The following is a 22,074-nucleotide window of genomic DNA, read 5'->3' as shown; positions in this document are numbered from 1 at the left end:
GCAATGCTCATGACTTTGTCACCATGAAAGATCGCGGGAGGCTGCAGAGGCCATCAGCTAGCGTAGTATCTGTATGTAGAGAAACAGAGAAATGTTTCCAGCGACTTCTAAGAATAACTCAAGGAAAGCTTCCTCAAGGCCGTGGAGTGACATCTGCTATCTCTTCCTCAGTTCTGGAGAACACAAGCCACATGAACTTATTTCCTCAGTTGCACCGTCACCAGTTTGATACTACAATTGACAACAACCACATTCACAGCCTGATCAAGAAAATTGCATCACGGTATGGACAGATCAAGCTCTACCACTTAGGAAGGGTAAAAACAGATGCTGCTACCGGGCCCAAAGTAAGGAAGCTCCTAGCCAAAACAATTTTGTTTCGTCATCAGTAGACATGGACTTTATATTATGTAGAAAATGATAATAAATTGGATTTTTTTTTTTATTAGCATACAACATCCAGATATTTCAAAGACATGTATGATCTTAATGATAGTGAAAATTATTGTCACTGGTAATTTTTTTAATAGTATGAAGCTTTGACACTTGACTGTGTACAGTAATTTGCCTTGTTATTTGTATAACTACAGTTGAAAGTTCTTGCCTCACTCTCATCAGCTCATTTCTGAAATGCAACATATTTGTTACTGTATACACTGTACAGAAAATGTTCATGTACCTATCATGGACATTTATGCATGTTTACTCACTATTATATCTATGTATGTGTACATGTATGAAGTATATGATGCAATTTAAGCGCTTTGTTGTGCTACACTTCCTTTAATTTTTTTTGACATGTTTATTGTAATTTGCTTTGTGTGTGAATTATGGACAGTATGCCACAAAATTACCTAAACTCGACCTTGATAGCCATGTTTTGCCTTGTATTTTGTGCAAGTACAGTGTACATTACAGTATTAGTCATGTGTGTAACATTGATAATCATGGATTCAATATTTTTAGTACGTTCTTGCGATGAAAATAATGGCAAAATTTATCTTGGAAAACTTACACCTACCCACAAAGGCTATGGGGGCATTCATTTTTCTGGGTGCATACGATAGGGGGCGCCATACATGTCGGTGGCTTCAGCGGATCACGGGCACCGTCCGTTCCACGTAGTGTTATAGTTCAGTGGTTATACCCTCTCTCATGTGGAGGCGACGCTACACGATACATGTTTACATAGAGAATTTGCGACTCGTCCTCCACTCCCCCGAAGACCACCGGCATAGATAAAAACACCCCTATGCATTAATTGGGGTCATGCTGATCCTATGTAGAAAGTCTGGATGTAATTGGGCCAGAACTATAGGAGGAGTAGCATGACAAACAAACAAGAAGACGTCTTGCAGAGCACGATACTTGCAAAATCCACCCCCCACACCCTCATGGAAAAAAAGGTTGTCAATTGATCTCGCAAATTGACCATTTCATCAAGATCAAAATTGACAATCTTAATCAAAGCTCGGGTCAATAGGATGAAAAGTGATGATTTTTCGATGAAAATTGATGATTTTGGAAGTGTGACCTGGAGTTGACATTTGACCTTTTGACCTCAAAATAGGTGGTTTCCTAATTTAGTGACTCGATGTGCAAATGCTGTTCAATGTCCAAGTCAATGGGATGAAAATTGACGATTTTTCAGATGAAAATTGATGATTTTAGAAGTTTGACCTTGAGATTACATTTGACCTTTTGACTTCAAAATCAATGGGCTTCTCAATTGTGACGACCTCTACGACTTGGTGAAGTTTCATGACGATCGGTTTGGAATTGTGATCGAGGTGAGTGACAGACAGACAGACAGACAGACAGAATAAGAAACGCACCCGACAAATATATACGAGATAAATATTCGATTTTGCAAGTGAAAAAACAAACAAACACTGGTCCATGAATTATAGCAAGGATGCTCTCCAAGAACATTTATGAAAGCCTTTCCCTCCACAACCAAATCAAAATTACAACATGGTTGTATAAAGAGATTCTTCTGGAAAGATCTCGTTAACATGAGATGGTTCAGCCTCTGGAGGTAACCACAAATTTCCTGAACCCTGTATCTTTCCACACATCTCAAAATGTATCCACAATATTGAAACTTGCAACCTTTTTACTCTGATACGAAACTTTTAGAATAAATATCTCACCTCAACAAACATGAATGTCCTTCAAAAGAAACAATTCATTCCACACTGTACTGGAGAGCTTATTGAACACGATACCCCACACAGTGATTGTTATGAAATCAAGTCGAGACCCCTTTTCCAGATATGAGGCTTTATTGAAATCTATCTCCACATACCCTATAACACAGAATAAAAAGATAATATGACAACTACAGAGAAAGAACGTAATAGCATTTCCCACTAATCTATGAGCAAGCAAATCACCATTTCATACCTTACTCAAGTGTCTGCTCACAGAATACAGAAACTCAACCAACAACTCCCCTCCTTCCGACCCTGCATTCCGTTATATCCACTTCTCAGTGCCGTCCCACAACCGAATGTTCTTCATATTTCATCACAGTGATTACGTTTTATGAAACATGAGCAGGAGTACCCGTCGTTGCTGGGCGGGGAGAGGGGGGAGAGGGGGGAGAGGGGTGAGGAAGGGAGTGGTGGGAGTGGAAGGGGGTTCATCACCTTTTTGTTGAATAAATGCTGGTGAATGTGCCGTTCATCACGTTTGTAGTTGAGTGTGATGGCGATCAGGAAGAAGAAGAAGCCTTACTACCAACTTCGTGCACTTCTGGAATTTTTTATTTATTTGTGTTCAAATATCTGATTGTTTTGTATTTATTTATGCAAATGTGTACTTGTATAATATAACTGTCATCTTACTATAATTCACCAAATGTCAGTCTGTCTGTCCGTCCATTCCCAGGTACCGCAAAAATGGCTGAACCGATCGCAACAAAATTTTGGGTGGATAATCCTGGGACCCCCTGGAGTAAAATAGGCTTTATAATTTTTCCAATTTTCCAGTTTTTCCAAACACGATGGAATAATATTTACTGATATGAACAGTGATATGGCTTTTATTGAAATTCTACAAATACCATTTAGATTTTGATGATTTGCGTGTGATATGATTTCACGGATGTTTACATAAATCGTTTGAAATACAAAAAAAAGCCTTCAATTTCCGATATTTTGTCTTTTCATTTGGGCCTCCCAATTGAAGCCCCGCCCGTAGGGTGGGTACCGTTGCTAGTTAATTGAAAAAGGCTTGGGCACTATAGAGCGTATTTTTTTTATCCCCAAAAAACGAACTTATTTTTTCCTTAAAAAAAGATATTTTTGCCAAAGGCATTCCCAGGCACTCACTGATGCACCTTTTTTTTCTTCTTTTTTTTCTGTATACAGAATCGAGGCTTGTGAAAGAGCTAACATTCATTTCACAAACAAATCAAACAGACAAACAAAATATATAAAAAGAGGGAGCGGTAGACAAGATGGGGAGAGAAGGGGAAGCACACAAACACAACATTTGAGAGCAGGGACATCGGGAGATGTGTGGGAGAGAGAGGGCTTGGGGGGGAGGAGGCGGGGGGGAGGAGGCGGGGGGGGGGGTGGGAGAAGTATAAAACACAAGGACACCAAGGACTTCCAGGACAGGAGTTGGTATTTCAAAAAAGTGGATTTGGGGTGAAATTAGCGGGGGTAGAAAAGATCAAGGTTTGGGATTGGGGAAGATAAGAGATGGTGGTGAACAGCTGTTTTAAAGACCTGGAGGGTGGAGTGGGATTGAAGAGAGTGAGGGAGTTTGTTCCAGAGGCGGGAGAAAAGAGGAATGAAGGAGTGAAGGTGAGCAGAGAGTCTTGATTTTGGCAGTTTAACCATGAGAGGGTTGCAGGCAGATCTTGTGTGACCTGTAGGAATATTTGGGGGACAGAGCCCAGAGAGAGCTGGGGGGGTGGGGGGGGGGGGCAAGGCCGGAGAGGAGTCGGTAGAAGATGGATAGACCACCAACCTGCCTGCTGTGAGCGAGTGAAAGGCCCTTGGAGTTGGCTTCATCGCAGGAGATTCCAATGATTCTGAACGCTTTCGTTTCAACAGCGTGAAGACGAGCTTGGTGTGAGGCAGGAGCACCAGACCAGAGGGGAGAGCAGTACTCCATTGAGCTGCGGGTGAAAGCCTTGTATGTGGTGAGGAGCTCAGGTGTGCCAAGGAAGGACTTCGCACGACGGAGGATGCCCAGTCGGCGAATGGTTTTGGAGGCCAGCTTGGAAATGTGGTTTTCCCAGGAAAGATCATGGCAGATAGTGAGACCCAAAAGCTTGAGTGACAGAATTTCTTGGAGAGGATTATTCAGAAAGTAGATGGGAGGGTTGTCCAGTCGGTCTTTTCGGAGAGACATCGTAAGAGTGTGAGATTTGTCAGGATTGAAAGACATGTTCCACTTGTTTGCCCAGTCTGTGATTTTGTCCAGGTCTGCAGAGAGAGAGGAGGCTGCAGACTGCCGATCTGAGGGATGAGGAATGGAGCGGCAGAGAGTGGAGTCATCAGCAAAGAGATAGAGAGGATTTTCAAGAGAGTCAGAGAGATCATTGATGAAGACCAGAAAAAGCACAGGGCCCAGAACACTACGTTGGGGAACTCCAGCCTGAACAGGAAGGGAACAGGAATGATTCCAAATATATATATAATGTGTGTCAAACACAACTTCATACTATCCTTCCTTTTCTCCAACCCACTCGCAAATATTATTGACTCTTCCATGTTTTCTGCGTCTTCCACTTTGTCAACTCGCATCACTTCACCGACGGGGGACCTCGGCGTAACACTTGTTTCACTTATGTACGCAATCATGGAGTCTTAGTGTGGCCTTCAATTTTCAGACACCTGCCCTGCAAGACACCAGCCCTTCACACATCAACGACCAATCAGTAGTGTGACTACGTCTCGGTATTCAGTTTCCAAATGTTTTATTTTGTGACAAGTATAAGTTGTATTTTGCGACAGCAACTGCTCATGTAAATTGTGCCAAACAAATGATTGCAGGTATTAACAGTAAAAGCTGAAATATTGGAAATTAGAACGAATTGAGCTCTTGTACTTCATGAAGAGCTGTCGTTCATAACACTGTTCACGTCGTCGTGCAATGAGGAATGAAACAAAAAAGGTGGCGACTATTGATAGCATTGTTCTTCTATCTGGTTTGGAGTTTGCATTTAAAAATTACTATTTACACTGCAAAATATTCGCTCATGAAAATTTGCACTATTTTGACAGTTCTTAAAGTTATGAAAAGGTATCAGCAAATATGAAATACTCTCTTTCCCACTTTGCAGACACGTCAAGATTGTCCATGGTCCTTCAAGGACAACAAACTCGGATCTCAAATCTTGAAGGTGAAGCAGGAATTCAAGAATGGTGGTGTCACCGTCAGGTATATTACGATTTTGACTGTGCATATGTATGTAATGTATGTCGATCGCTGAATTAACGCCAGGGGGGTTGACTCAGCCTGTCATCCTTCCAAGGTCGGCAAATTGAGTACCAGCTTGCTGGGATGAATGATCCCGGTGTGTACCCCAATTTAGAATAGGTACACCGTATCTCTGCGCATCGTAAGAGCGTGACCAAGGGTTGGCGTCAGGAAGGGCATCCGACCATAAAAACATTGCCTCAAACAGGGAACCATGATTGTCATGGGGCCCGCAAGGCTAACCCCTGCTCTAGCGGGGAAAATTGTCTTAAAACGATCATTCATTCATTCATATTCATTCATATATGTATTCTACAGTGAGCTGGAGGCAGAGTGCCAGGAGAAGGGTGGGCGAGTTTCTTGTCAGCCATTTGAGGTGGGGTGCAGAGGGTATATTGGCAATTTTTTTTCTGTAGCTGTTGATCGGCTTGGAGTGTGTGGGACAGAAAGGAGGATGTGTGACAAAGTGGCCCAGGTTGCCTTGAAAGGCTCACTGGACATGGAGGCACGTCCAACAGTGCAAGTTGAGGTTTGCATAAATGTGTTTTTTTTGTTGTTTTTTTTGGGGGGGGGGGGGGGTTTGTATACGAGATCGAGGCTCGTGAAAGAGCTAACATTAATCACGCAAAAAGTCAAACCGACACATAAAACAAAAATAAGGGGAGCGGTAGACAAGATGGGGAGAGAGGGGGAAGGGCACAAACACAACATTTGAGAGCAGGGACATCGGGAGAAATGTGGGAGGGGGGTCTTGTCGGGAGGTGGGAGAGGTATAAAACACATGAGCATTGCAAGGACTTCCAGGAAAGAAGTTGGAATTTCCAAAACAATGTATCTGGGGTGAATTAGCGGGGGTAGAAAACACCAAGGTTTTGGATGGGGGAAGATAAGAGATGGTGGTGAACAGCTGTTTTAAAGACCTGGAGGGAGGAGTGGGATTGAAGGGAGTGGGGGAGTTTGTTCAAGAGGTGGGAGAAAAGGGGAATTAAAGAGTGAAGGTGAGCAGAGAGCCCAGATTTTGGCAGTTTAACCATAAGAGGGTTGCAGGCAGATCTTGTGCGACCTGAAGGAATATTGGGGGGACAGAGCACAGAGAGAGCTGGGGGAGCAAGGCCGGAGAGGAGTTGGGAGAAGACAGAAAGACCACAAACCTGCTTGCGGTGAGTGAGTGAAAGGCCCTCGGAGTTAGTTTCACCGCAGGAGATTCCAATGATTCTGAAAGCTTTGGTTTCAACAGCGTGAAGCCGATCTAGGTGTGAGGCAGGAGCACCGGCCCAGAGGGGGGAACAGTATTCCATTGAGCTGCGGATGAAAGCCTTGTATTTGGTGAGGAGCTCAGGTGTGCCAAGGAAGGACTTCGCACGACGGAGGATGCCCAGTCGGCGACTGGCTTTGGAGGCCAGCTTGGAAATGTGGTTTTCCCAAGAAAGATCATGGCAGATAGTGAGACCCAAAAGCTTGAGCGACAGAACTTCTTGGAGAGGATTGTTGAGAAAGTAGATGGGAGGGTTTTCCAGTCGGTCTTTTCGGAGAGACATAGTAAGAGTGTTAGATTTTGCAGGATTGAAAGACATGTTCCACTTGTTTGACCAGTCTGTGATTTTGTCCAGGTCTGCAGAGAGTGAGGAGGCTGCAGACTGCCGATCTGAGGGATGAGGAATGGAGCGGCAGATAGTGGAGTCATCAGCAAAGAGATAGAGAGGATTTTCCAGAGAGTCGGAGAGATCATTGATGAAGACCAGAAATAGCACAGGGCCCCGAACACTACCTTGGGGAATGAGAGAAATCCATTCAGCGCCACATGTTGCCGACGACCAGAGAGGAAGTCCGCAAGCCATGAGTGGACATTTCCATGGATACCATAGGAGGAGAGTTTGGTGAGCAGAGCTGGGTGCCAGACTGTATCGAAGGCATGTGATATGTCAAGGGAGACAGCTCTGATTTCCTGTTTGGCATTGAGAACTTCCGTCCATTGTTGAGACAGCAGAAGCGGCATGTCCAGAGTGGAATGACCTGGTCTGAATCCAAATTGATGATCAGAGATCAAGCCATTGGAGAAGAGGAAGGATTTGATATCTGAAGCAATGATGGATTCCATGACTTTGCTGATAATTGGAAGCAGGCTGATTGGTCTGTAGTTGCAAGGATCTGTTTTTGCACCTTTTTTGAGTAAAGCGGTAATGTTTGCTGATTTCCAAGATGCTGGCAGATGACCTTGAGCAAAGGAGAGGGTGAAAAGAACAGAGAGAGGGTGAGATAGAGCGGCAGAGCAGGATTTTAGGACCCGTGGGCTGATGTCGTCTGGTCCAGTTGCAGAATCAGAGTCGAGGTTTGACAAAAACGTATCCACCTTGTCAGGAGAGAAGGACACAGAGCGCAGGAGCAGTTGGGTTCGACTGGGAAATGTGGGAACAGAGAGAGATGGGTTTGGGACACACGATTTTGAGGCAAACACAGAGTTGAGGCATTCGGCTTTGTCATGTGCGGTGTCAACTGTATAGCCATTTGAGGTAAGGGAGGGGATGGAGGGGGAACAAACACCAGAAACGGATTTGACCAGACGCCACCAGGATTTGGAGGAAGGAGACAGGATTGAGAGTTCAATCTTGAGTGTGGAGAGATAGTGCTTCCTGGCACTCCTGAGGGTAGACACACACTTCGTCCGAGCTTGGTGGAAGGAACTGAGATCGCCTTCAGTTGGATTTGCCTTCCAAGAGACAAAGGCAAGTTGTTTCAGGGCAACTGCCTCACCACAAGATTCAGTGTACCATGGACGGGAGGAAGGGTAAGACTACTGAAGACGAGATGGGATAAATCTGTGCATGAGAGAGAGAGCAGTTTGCTTTGGAAGAATTCCCAGGAAGAATTGATGTCAGAGGCAGTGGAGATGGGAGACCAGTCCAGATGATTGATGGCTGCTTGCAGCCCGTGCCAGTCGGCCTGAGTGAAATGCCAGACTCGTCGGTGCTGAGGAGGGTCTCTGAGAATGTCCAGAGAGAGGTCCACTTTAAGAAGCACATTAGCACATGATCAGAAGAACCGATTGGAGCAGAAGAAGAGCAGCAGGCATTTGCAGGGAAGTTTGTCATAACCAAGTCCAGAAGAGAAGATACTCCATTGACTGCAATCCGGGTCGGGAAATTGACAGATTGTGTCAGTCCCAATGAGTCGCAGAAGTCCTTTGCTGAGGTGCCATGGCTGGTGAGAGAGGAACCCACACCCAGCCAGCTGGCATGATGACAGTTTAAGTCGCCACATATGAGGAAGAGAGACTTTGGATGAGTTTGTCGAAGTTGGTCCATGTTGTCCGACAGCGAAATGCAAATGGAGTCATCATTGTTTGAATGACGGTACAGAACACATGTGAACAAAAGGTGGGAGTGGAGAGGAAGCCGTAGCCAGAGGTACTCCTGGGGGTGGGGTGGAGAGAGGGCAGTGCAAGAAGAGTGAGGAAGAGAGTTTTTGATAAAGATAGCCACCCCACCACCAGGACGAGGCTCAGGTCTATCATACCGGAGGAGGGAGTAACCAGGAAGAGATATTAAGGAATCAGAGACATCTTGAAGGAGGAAAGTTTCTGTTTAACAGATCAAGTCTGGATTGTCGGAAGCAACCTGAATGGAGAGATCAATGAGGTTTGAGCGAAGGCCCTGGATGTTTGAGGTCCATACCGTTAATGAGTAGAGAGGGGAGCATCGGGTGCAGTACAGGGGAGCAGAGGGGTAGAGTCAGATGAAGGATGAGAGGGGGAGGTAGGAAGAGCAGTTGATTGTGTGTCAGAGAATACTCAAGAGTTACAATAAAGGGAAGGATGAGGAAGACTAAATGTTTGTTGGTTGAATGGATCAGGCACAGTGAGGGTTTTTTTGAGGGGGGGCAGAGGAAAGTAGAAGGTTGGGGGGGGGGGGAATTTTGAATGGGAGGGGCATGGGGGAAGTTGAGGAGGGGAGGTGCAAGGGGGGGACTTTAGGAGGGGAGGGGCAAGGGGGGAGTTTAGGAGGGGAGGGGCAAGCGGGGAGATTTGGAGGGGAGGGGCAAGGGGGGAGTTTACGAGGGGAGGGGCAAGGGGGAGTTTAGGAGGGGAGGGGCAAGGGGGGAGTTTAGGAGGGGAGGGGCAAGGGGGGGAGATTAGAAAGTGGATGATTAATGAAAGATGAACATTTTTAACAAATTGGGTTTGGTGTGATTTTAAAGTTAGCGATCCGTTGAAGAACGATGGAGGAGGGGTGGAATGAATGAGAATTTAGAGCATGTAGTGAGAAAGAATTATGAGATTGAATATATTTTTTGAAATGGAATGAGTTGAAGAGGAAATTGAAAGGAGCCTTTTAAATAGGAAGAAAAACAGCATATTGTAATAAACCACTGAATAAAACACTGCAGGGGGAAGTTTAAACATATTTCAACAGAACCGTGAAGAACAATCTTATATTCACAAAAATACCAATGGGGAGAGGGAGCTGAGAGGGACAACCACGAGTCACGTGAACAGGGGAAAAGGTGGAAGGCAAGGAGATAATGGGGGCGGGGCGGGACAGCTCACGTGGACAGAGGCGCGCGATGGGATGGCCTGAGGCAAGGCCACACACGCGTGGCAAACAAACGATTAATTTATGAAAGATAAACACCGAGAAACTTCCAAGGGGCACACTATAGGTTCACACACCGAAAGATAAATACAGTTTCGACAAAATACAATTGTGAACAATGACTTAACTTTGAAAACGTGGAGAACGTGTAACAGCTTGAACAGCATGAGTGGTGCATGTTAGTCAGGGCAGGTGGTTGGTTGGTTGTGTGTTTTTTTTTCTTTTTCTTTTATTATTTCTTATTTTGTGTATGTGAGTGAGTGAGTCGGTGAGGGTGTGTGTTTTTGCATGAATGATTTTTTGCATGAGTGTGTGTGTTTTTGTATTTTGAGTGGTGTTGTGGAATTTTTTAATCGCCTTTGAATTGATTTGACAAGACTCAAGAGAATTAAATGTCCACATTCGTCTTTAGGACTCTTAAATGTCCACTTTGACAAGACTTGAGCCCTGGTGTTGGGCTAGCGGCTAGGGTGCCAGCTTAGGATCCTAGGATCCTGGGTTCGAATCCCGGTCGATCGCTGAATTAACGCCAGGGGGGTTGACTCAGCCTGTCATCCTTCCGAGGTCGGCAAATTGAGTACCAGTTCACTGGTAATTCCCTGCTTGTCGTAAAAGGCGACAAAAAGGGTTGGCGGCAGGAAGGGCATCCGGCCGTAAAACATTGCTTCAAAAAGGGGACCGAAAAACAACAACAACCACGGTCCCCGAAAAAGGCCAACCCCCGCTTTGTGGGGGAAAATGGCCTCTAAAGGTGGTTATATATATATTCGTCTCAGAAGACAATCAATGATTTAATGACATATGGTAAGACTTGATTAATTTCCACCAAAGGTATTTACAGAATACACTTCCATTTGAGTGACACACACACGAATAAAGCGAAATCACGACGCTACATTCGACACAGATCAACACGACATTTAATACATCACAAGTGAACCAAGAACTCTCCGAGGGTGCTGTGGCATAGCTTTTTATATAGTCAGAGATCAAAGAGTGGGGTCAGGTAAGGTTCAAGAAAGATAACAGGCATTTCGTGTCTTCAACTTTTTTTTTTTCTTTTTTTTTGTATACTGAATCGAGGCTCGTGAAAGAGCTAACATTTATTTCACAAACAAAACAACCAGACAAACAAAATATACAAAAAGAGGGAGCGGAAGACAAGATGGGGAGAGAAGGGGAAGCACACAACCACAACATTTGAGGGCTTGGGGAGGAGAGGGAGAAGAGGTAGGAGGCGTGGGAGGGGGAGGGGGGAGGGGGGGGGGGACCCAACTCGTCGGGTCAGCTCTTTTTCTTTCTTCATATGCAACTCTCCCAGCCATAAAATGTCGTCATGGAGAAAACAGAGATTTCTAACCTCTTTCAAAATAAACAAAGCCTTCTGTTTCTTACAGATAATATGCCTTCGCGTGACTGAGGAGATCGGTTGCTTCTTAATCTCTAAGAGAAAAACAGGGTCGGAAAAAGTTCGAATATACATTATTCTTCCAAGTTCTATGTATTAAATCTTTTTACTACATATGTGTATATAGGTGTCGTATGAAAAGTCGTATCATGTAAAAATATACCATAGTCACGTGAAAAAGTAAGTAGACCCCGTGTAAAGTTTTGACTTTTTCAACATACAGCTATTTGATCTTCATTTCAACAATATTGATCGATAAAGGTGATATAATATAACAAATATCATGAAACATTTACATTTTGTAGTCCATTGTATAATTTAAATAAACATAAATGCAAATTTTGCATGTGGAAAAAGTAAGTACACCCCTACATTTATCACCACTTCAAATACCTAAAATTAGAATCAGGTGCACCAGCTCAGGTGCAAATGATTAGAACATCATGAGAGAGGATCTTGGAGGAACCTGTCTTATTTAAACCTCAGACATTTAGTTTGGTTTGCTCTTTGTTGTTGAAGGGCGCGGTGTCACCATGCCTAGATCAAAAGAGTTATCTGAGGCCTTCAGAAAGAAAGTTTTAGATGCCTACGAGTCTGGGAAGCGATTTAAAAAGATCTCCAAACAATTTGAAATCAATCATTCGACTGTCCGGAAGATCATCTACAAATGGAGAAGATTCCAAACAACTGCCAACTTGTTCAGGCCAGGCCGCCCCAGCAAGTTCAGCCCGAGAGCAGACCACAAGATGCTGAAAGAAGTCTCCAAGAACCCCAGAATGTCATCACGGGACCGACAGGTAGCTCTTGCCACTTTTGATGTCAAAGTGCACGAGTCTACCATTAGAAAGAGGCTGCACAAATTTGATCTACATGGGAGGTGTGCCAGGAGGAAACCTTTGCTGTCCAGACAGAACATCAGGGCAAGACTAAAGTTTGCCAATGAACACCAAGGCAAAGACCAGCACTTCTGGAACAATGTGCTCTGGACAGATGGGTCAAAGGTCGAGCTATTTGGCCACAGTACCAGAAGACATGTTTGGCGAAAACCAAAGACAGCATTTAACCACAAGAACCTGATACCAACTGTAAAGCATGGAGGTGGAAATATTATGGTTTGGGGCAGGTTTGCTGCATCAAGGCCTGGGCAGCTCACCATCGTAGAATCCACTATGAATTCTTCATTGTACCAGAGGGTGCTTGAGGATAATGTGAGGCCATCTTTCGGAGAGTTGAAGCTCAACTGAAGGTGGACCTTGCAACATGACAATGACCCTAAACATACCAGTAAATCCACCAAGGAATGGCTGAAAAGAAAGAAATGGAGGGTTCTGGAATGGCCAAGTCAAAGCCCGGATCTAAATCCCATGGAGATTTTGTGGAGGGATTTGAAACGAGCTGTGCATGCAAGAAACCCCTCAAACATCGCACAGCTGAAAGAATTCTGCATGGAGGAGTGGGCAAAAATTTCTCCCAGTCGATGTCAGAGACTGGTAGACAGTTATAAGAAACGCCTACTTGAGCTTGTTTCTGCCAAAGGGGGCAATACCACCTCTTAGAGCCAAGGGTGTACTTACTTTTTCCACATGCGAAATTTGCATTTATGTTTATTTCAATTATACAATGGACTACAAAATGTAAATGTTTCATGATATTTGTTATTTTATCACCTTTATCTTTCAAAATTGTTGAAATGAAGATCAAATAGCTGTATGTTGAAATATGTTGAAAAATTCAAAACTTTACACGGGGTGTATTTACTTTTTCACTTGACTGCATGTATGTATGGGGGAAGGGGGTGGAGGAGTATGGATTGTGCTCACGTTTGGGTGATCGTTACGGTGCCACCAGTTGCCCGACTTCTCACCTCGTAACTCCTTGTCCGCAACCGCGCCGATACCTGCCTGTTCTTGTCGTTCCGCACGACCTCGACCTTCACCCAGCGTGGGGATTCATGCAAGGACTTTGGGGAATGTTGCATTCCACTCACTTTTGGCATGTCGTAAGTTTATTGCTTTGAAAGCATTAGGGAATGATGGTGCCATCATATGTATTGTTCATTTTATGCAAGTGATATTTTCATTGTACTTTTAGCATGTTATTCTTGTGTATATGAGAGTTGTTAATACAATTACATGTTTTGTTCTACACAATTGCATTGGTGCAGTTTTACCATGGTTTATTAGAACATTGAAAATAACAAATGGTTCTGCCGCATTCCCTCTCGAGACTCTGAGAGGCACCGCAGCTGGAGTTTGGGGAGGTAACACAGAACACATGGCCGAGCAGCCGCACAGCATACACGCACACGCACATGCACAAACATATTGTGTGTGTGTGTGTGTGTGTGTGTGTGTGTGTGTGTGTGTGTGTGTGTGTGTGTGTGTGTGTGTATGTATGTATGTATACATATATATATATATATATATATATATATATATATATATATACATATACATATACATATACATATACATATACATATACATACACATACAATATACATATGTATATATTGTTACGGAATCCAACGTCAGCCTTCCCCACTTACCAAAGGGGGGATTAGTCCCCTCGCTTGTATGACTAACCGACGTGGTCCTGGGGGTATGACGTCATGCCTGGTCAGCGCTGGGTAGGGTATTAGGCCCAACCGTCCTATGACCTAAATACCAACACCCACCGGTACGCAAGGAAATACTCCCCCGCCCACGGTCGCAGCGTAATGGACTAGTTGCGCCGAGCGAAGCGAACTGCACCGTGTTCGCTACGCTCGGCGTGGGAGGGGGAGGGGGGAGGGGGGGGGGGGGGGACCCAACTCGTCGGGTCAGCTCTTTTTCTTTCTTCATATGCAACTCTCCCAGCCATAAAATGTCGTCATGGAGAAAACAGAGATTTCTAACCTCTTTCAAAATAAACAAAGCCTTCTGTTTCTTACAGATAATATGCCTTCGCGTGACTGAGGAGATCGGTTGCTTCTTAATCTCTAAGAGAAAAACAGGGTCGGAAAAAGTTCGAATATACATTATTCTTCCAAGTTCTATGTATTAAATCTTTTTACTACATATGTGTATATAGGTGTCGTATGAAAAGTCGTATCATGTAAAAATATACCATAGTCACGTGAAAAAGTAAGTAGACCCCGTGTAAAGTTTTGACTTTTTCAACATACAGCTATTTGATCTTCATTTCAACAATATTGATCGATAAAGGTGATATAATATAACAAATATCATGAAACATTTACATTTTGTAGTCCATTGTATAATTTAAATAAACATAAATGCAAATTTTGCATGTGGAAAAAGTAAGTACACCCCTACATTTATCACCACTTCAAATACCTAAAATTAGAATCAGGTGCACCAGCTCAGGTGCAAATGATTAGAACATCATGAGAGAGGATCTTGGAGGAACCTGTCTTATTTAAACCTCAGACATTTAGTTTGGTTTGCTCTTTGTTGTTGAAGGGCGCGGTGTCACCATGCCTAGATCAAAAGAGTTATCTGAGGCCTTCAGAAAGAAAGTTTTAGATGCCTACGAGTCTGGGAAGCGATTTAAAAAGATCTCCAAACAATTTGAAATCAATCATTCGACTGTCCGGAAGATCATCTACAAATGGAGAAGATTCCAAACAACTGCCAACTTGTTCAGGCCAGGCCGCCCCAGCAAGTTCAGCCCGAGAGCAGACCGCAAGATGCTGAAAGAAGTCTCCAAGAACCCCAGAATGTCATCACGGGACCGACAGGTAGCTCTTGCCACTTTTGATGTCAAAGTGCACGAGTCTACCATTAGAAAGAGGCTGCACAAATTTGATCTACATGGGAGGTGTGCCAGGAGGAAACCTTTGCTGTCCAGACAGAACATCAGGGCAAGACTAAAGTTTGCCAATGAACACCAAGGCAAAGACCAGCACTTCTGGAACAATGTGCTCTGGACAGATGGGTCAAAGGTCGAGCTATTTGGCCACAGTACCAGAAGACATGTTTGGCGAAAACCAAAGACAGCATTTAACCACAAGAACCTGATACCAACTGTAAAGCATGGAGGTGGAAATATTATGGTTTGGGGCAGGTTTGCTGCATCAAGGCCTGGGCAGCTCACCATCGTAGAATCCACTATGAATTCTTCATTGTACCAGAGGGTGCTTGAGGATAATGTGAGGCCATCTTTCGGAGAGTTGAAGCTCAACTGAAGGTGGACCTTGCAACATGACAATGACCCTAAACATACCAGTAAATCCACCAAGGAATGGCTGAAAAGAAAGAAATGGAGGGTTCTGGAATGGCCAAGTCAAAGCCCGGATCTAAATCCCATGGAGATTTTGTGGAGGGATTTGAAACGAGCTGTGCATGCAAGAAACCCCTCAAACATCGCACAGCTGAAAGAATTCTGCATGGAGGAGTGGGCAAAAATTTCTCCCAGTCGATGTCAGAGACTGGTAGACAGTTATAAGAAACGCCTACTTGAGCTTGTTTCTGCCAAAGGGGGCAATACCACCTCTTAGAGCCAAGGGTGTACTTACTTTTTCCACATGCGAAATTTGCATTTATGTTTATTTCAATTATACAATGGACTACAAAATGTAAATGTTTCATGATATTTGTTATTTTATCACCTTTATCTTTCAAAATTGTTGAAATGAAGATCAAATAGCTGTATGTTGAAATATGTTGAAAAATTCAAAACTTTACACGGGGTGTATTTACTTTTTCACTTGACTGCATGTATGTATGGGGGAAGGGGGTGGAGGAGTATGGATTGTGCTCACGTTTGGGTGATCGTTACGGTGCCACCAGTTGCCCGACTTCTCACCTCGTAACTCCTTGTCCGCAACCGCGCCGATACCTGCCTGTTCTTGTCGTTCCGCACGACCTCGACCTTCACCCAGCGTGGGGATTCATGCAAGGACTTTGGGGAATGTTGCATTCCACTCACTTTTGGCATGTCGTAAGTTTATTGCTTTGAAAGCATTAGGGAATGATGGTGCCATCATATGTATTGTTCATTTTATGCAAGTGATATTTTCATTGTACTTTTAGCATGTTATTCTTGTGTATATGAGAGTTGTTAATACAATTACATGTTTTGTTCTACACAATTGCATTGGTGCAGTTTTACCATGGTTTATTAGAACATTGAAAATAACAAATGGTTCTGCCGCATTCCCTCTCGAGACTCTGAGAGGCACCGCAGCTGGAGTTTGGGGAGGTAACACAGAACACATGGCCGAGCAGCCGCACAGCATACACGCACACGCACATGCACAAACATATTGTGTGTGTGTGTGTGTGTGTGTGTGTGTGTGTGTGTGTGTGTATGTATGTATGTATGTATACATATATATATATATATATATATATATATATATATATATATATATATACATATACATATACATATACATATACATATACATATACATACACATACAATATACATATGTATATATTGTTACGGAATCCAACGTCAGCCTTCCCCACTTACCAAAGGGGGGATTAGTCCCCTCGCTTGTATGACTAACCGACGTGGTCCTGGGGGTATGACGTCATGCCTGGTCAGCGCTGGGTAGGGTATTAGGCCCAACCGTCCTATGACCTAAATACCAACACCCACCGGTACGCAAGGAAATACTCCCCCGCCCACGGTCGCAGCGTAATGGACTAGTTGCGCCGAGCGAAGCGAACTGCACCGTGTTCGCTACGCTCGGCGTGGGAGGGGGAGGGGGGAGGGGGGGGGGGACCCAACTCGTCGGGTCAGCTCTTTTTCTTTCTTCATATGCAACTCTCCCAGCCATAAAATGTCGTCATGGAGAAAACAGAGATTTCTAACCTCTTTCAAAATAAACAAAGCCTTCTGTTTCTTACAGATAATATGCCTTCGCGTGACTGAGGAGATCGGTTGCTTCTTAATCTCTAAGAGAAAAACAGGGTCGGAAAAAGTTCGAATATACATTATTCTTCCAAGTTCTATGTATTAAATCTTTTTACTACATATGTGTATATAGGTGTCGTATGAAAAGTCGTATCATGTAAAAATATACCATAGTCACGTGAAAAAGTAAGTAGACCCCGTGTAAAGTTTTGACTTTTTCAACATACAGCTATTTGATCTTCATTTCAACAATATTGATCGATAAAGGTGATATAATATAACAAATATCATGAAACATTTACATTTTGTAGTCCATTGTATAATTTAAATAAACATAAATGCAAATTTTGCATGTGGAAAAAGTAAGTACACCCCTACATTTATCACCACTTCAAATACCTAAAATTAGAATCAGGTGCACCAGCTCAGGTGCAAATGATTAGAACATCATGAGAGAGGATCTTGGAGGAACCTGTCTTATTTAAACCTCAGACATTTAGTTTGGTTTGCTCTTTGTTGTTGAAGTGCGCGGTGTCACCATGCCTAGATCAAAAGAGTTATCTGAGGCCTTCAGAAAGAAAGTTTTAGATGCCTACGAGTCTGGGAAGCGATTTAAAAAGATCTCCAAACAATTTGAAATCAATCATTCGACTGTCCGGAAGATCATCTACAAATGGAGAAGATTCCAAACAACTGCCAACTTGTTCAGGCCAGGCCGCCCCAGCAAGTTCAGCCCGAGAGCAGACCGCAAGATGCTGAAAGAAGTCTCCAAGAACCCCAGAATGTCATCACGGGACCGACAGGTAGCTCTTGCCACTTTTGATGTCAAAGTGCACGAGTCTACCATTAGAAAGAGGCTGCACAAATTTGATCTACATGGGAGGTGTGCCAGGAGGAAACCTTTGCTGTCCAGACAGAACATCAGGGCAAGACTAAAGTTTGCCAATGAACACCGAGGCAAAGACCAGCACTTCTGGAACAATGTGCTCTGGACAGATGGGTCAAAGGTCGAGCTATTTGGCCACAGTACCAGAAGACATGTTTGGCGAAAACCAAAGACAGCATTTAACCACAAGAACCTGATACCAACTGTAAAGCATGGAGGTGGAAATATTATGGTTTGGGGCAGGTTTGCTGCATCAAGGCCTGGGCAGCTCACCATCGTATAATCCACTATGAATTCTTCATTGTACCAGAGGGTGCTTGAGGATAATGTGAGGCCATCTTTCGGAGAGTTGAAGCTCAACTGAAGGTGGACCTTGCAACATGACAATGACCCTAAACATACCAGTAAATCCACCAAGGAATGGCTGAAAAGAAAGAAATGGAGGGTTCTGGAATGGCCAAGTCAAAGCCCGGATCTAAATCCCATGGAGATTTTGTGGAGGGATTTGAAACGAGCTGTGCATGCAAGAAACCCCTCAAACATCGCACAGCTGAAAGAATTCTGCATGGAGGAGTGGGCAAAAATTTCTCCCAGTCGATGTCAGAGACTGGTAGACAGTTATAAGAAACGCCTACTTGAGCTTGTTTCTGCCAAAGGGGGCAATACCACCTCTTAGAGCCAAGGGTGTACTTACTTTTTCCACATGCGAAATTTGCATTTATGTTTATTTCAATTATACAATGGACTACAAAATGTAAATGTTTCATGATATTTGTTATTTTATCACCTTTATCTTTCAAAATTGTTGAAATGAAGATCAAATAGCTGTATGTTGAAATATGTTGAAAAATTCAAAACTTTACACGGGGTGTATTTACTTTTTCACTTGACTGCATGTATGTATGGGGGAAGGGGGTGGAGGAGTATGGATTGTGCTCACGTTTGGGTGATCGTTACGGTGCCACCAGTTGCCCGACTTCTCACCTCGTAACTCCTTGTCCGCAACCGCGCCGATACCTGCCTGTTCTTGTCGTTCCGCACGACCTCGACCTTCACCCAGCGTGGGGATTCATGCAAGGACTTTGGGGAATGTTGCATTCCACTCACTTTTGGCATGTCGTAAGTTTATTGCTTTGAAAGCATTAGGGAATGATGGTGCCATCATATGTATTGTTCATTTTATGCAAGTGATATTTTCATGGTACTTTTAGCATGTTATTCTTGTGTATATGAGAGTTGTTAATACAATTACATGTTTTGTTCTACACAATTGCATTGGTGCAGTTTTACCATGGTTTATTAGAACATTGAAAATAACAAATGGTTCTGCCGCATTCCCTCTCGAGACTCTGAGAGGCACCGCAGCTGGAGTTTGGGGAGGTAACACAGAACACATGGCCGAGCAGCCGCACAGCATACACGCACACGCACATGCACAAACATATTGTGTGTGTGTGTGTGTGTGTGTGTGTGTGTGTGTGTGTGTGTGTGTGTGTGTGTGTGTGTGTGTGTGTGTGTGTGTGTGTGTGTGTGTGTGTGTGTGTGTGTGTGTATGTATGTATACATATATATATATATATATATATATATATATACATATACATATACATATACATATACATATACATATACATATACATATACATATACATATACATACACATACAATATACATACAATATACATATGTATATATTGTTACGGAATCCAACGTCAGCCTTCCCCACTTACCAAAGGGGGGATTAGTCCCCTCGCTTATATGACTAACCGACGTGGTCCTGGGGGTATGACGTCACGCCTGGTCAGCGCTGGGTAGGGTATTAGGCCCAACCGTCCTATGACCTAAATACCAACACCCACCGGTACGCAAGGAAATACTCCCCCGCCCACGGTCGCAGCGTAATGGACTAGTTGCGCCGAGCGAAGCGAACTGCACCGTGAGCCGGTTACCAAGACTGACCCAATTTATCTTCGTCGGCCGAATCGCGCCACGGGCCCTCAATGGGGGAAATCGCTAAAGCGACCGAATGTGAAGAAGAAGACGAAGGTAGGAAGAACAAATATAATTTATTACTACTATTTACAAGACCAAAAATAACCAAGGAAGAAGGAAGGATAATAAAATAAAGACAGAAAGAATGGAAGGAGACACAGTGCAATTATTAGCTTAACTATTCAAGCTTAATTAATATCCCAGGTCAACGTGAAAGACAGACGAACGATCACACTTACATGGGGAATGCAGGCAGGAATGAATGGCTTGGGGTGGATGGCTTGAGAGGCAAGGAAGGTTCAGCGGGGACTGGCCACGGTCGGGCCGGAAGGCACCGCCGTCAAAAAGCCGAGCCGCGGTCGTGCGAATTCCCGCGGTTCCAAACTGCGCGGGCGAAGTTCCTTTTTCCGCACAGCTGCGTCGCGCGCTCCTTGAGTTGCCTCCTGCCGTATCTCCTCTGCAGCGTGGCACGTATCTCATCTGCTCTCCTCTCATCTGAGGTGGGGGCGTCTCCCGCGGGTTATATAAGCCCCACCCTTGAACCTTCGCGAACCTCCCAGATCGTTCTCTCTTCGCCCGCTCAAGCCAAACCCCTTCGTGCTGGGTTGGTTGAGCGGGGCCGACTCGCTCCTCCTTTCTGTGACGAGGTGCGGAGACACGCCTTTCTTCTTCCAACCGACCGCGTGCTCAATGGAGTCCATTTGCGGCGAAAACCATCCAAACCTGCCACTTTGCAGATGGGACCTACTCTTATTTAATTCGGTGCAATGGAGAGTCAAACTATTGGGAAACACAGCCTTAAATTACATAGAATAAGGGAATAACTATTTAAAAGGATATATGGTGCCCTGCGTGTAGGTTTATGGAATTAACTAAGAGGACGAGCTTCGACCTTTCTTTACATTACGGAGGGTGACATTTACACACTACAAAACCATAATTCTCACATTCGTTATACTTTCTCAAATTCGTTACAATATATATACATATACAGGGTGTCTCAAAATAGATGGAACCCATTAACATGATAATAATTTATTACTCAGACAAGAAACTGCAAAAAAGATTACATTTCCTGGAAGCTGATATGATAACAATTGAAAAACTGAAGATTTGAGGTCTCCAGCTCAAAGGATACATTTATTAGAGCACATGTTCCAAATGACCGCCTTTGCGCCTTAGACACACTTGAAGCCGACGAGCGAAGTTGTCAATCACCCTGACACACTCTTCCTTCCTGATGGCATGAATCTTCTGGGTGATGGCCCACTTTCAGTTCAGAAATGGATTGAGGACGATTCTCATACACGTGCTCCTTCAAGAACCCCCAGAGATAAAAAATCTGGGGGGTTCAGATCGGGTGAATGCGGAGACCACTCGGGTTCGCGGCGCCTGCTGACCAGCCGATCAGGGAATCGGTGGTCCAGACACTCCATCGTGATGTTGGCTGTATGTGGAGTTGCCCCATCTTGTTGGAACCATTGCACATCTCGATTCACGCCACGACGTCTCCCAAGTCCCCTCCAGAACTTGTTGAGCACCACAATGTAACGCTCCTTTGTGACAGTGACTGCCTCCTCGTCTGCGTCTTCAAACCAAAACGGTCCGATTATGCCATGTTTTGAGATGGTCACCCAGGCCGTGCATTTCACGGAGTGCAAGGGCCTCTGAAGCACCTCGCCTGGGGCTTGTGTGCCCCAGAACACATTGTTCTTGCTATTGACATGCCCACAGAGCAAGAAGTGTGCTTCGTCGCTGAACGAAACATCATCAAGAAAGTCAGGATCCTCTTCGATCTTGTTCTCGAACCACCGGCACATCACAACACGTTTTGCTATGTCAGCTGGTGTGAGTTTATGCTTGATCTGGATCTTGTATGGGTACAGCTGAA

General features: G+C 44.2%; 1 protein-coding gene across 1 annotated transcript in view; it reads left to right on the top strand.

Moving 5' to 3' along the window:
* The window catches only part of LOC137436337 (protein mono-ADP-ribosyltransferase PARP6-like), a 110,707-nt gene that overhangs the window by 8,003 nt on the left and 80,630 nt on the right, over positions 1-22,074 (top strand). Inside the window, exon 4 of the mRNA XM_078783324.1 lies at positions 5,303-5,400. Within this exon, the coding sequence (XP_078639450.1) occupies positions 5,303-5,400 (98 nt within the window). The remainder of the gene's footprint in view (positions 1-5,302; positions 5,401-22,074) is intronic.

This window comes from Myxine glutinosa, chromosome 8 (assembly GCF_964187855.1).
Source record: "Myxine glutinosa chromosome 8, kmMyxGlut1.1, whole genome shotgun sequence".
NCBI classification, from domain to species: domain Eukaryota; kingdom Metazoa; phylum Chordata; class Myxini; order Myxiniformes; family Myxinidae; genus Myxine; species Myxine glutinosa.
Note: the sequence above shows the minus strand (reverse complement) of the source record. Positions and strands in the feature narration are given on the sequence as shown.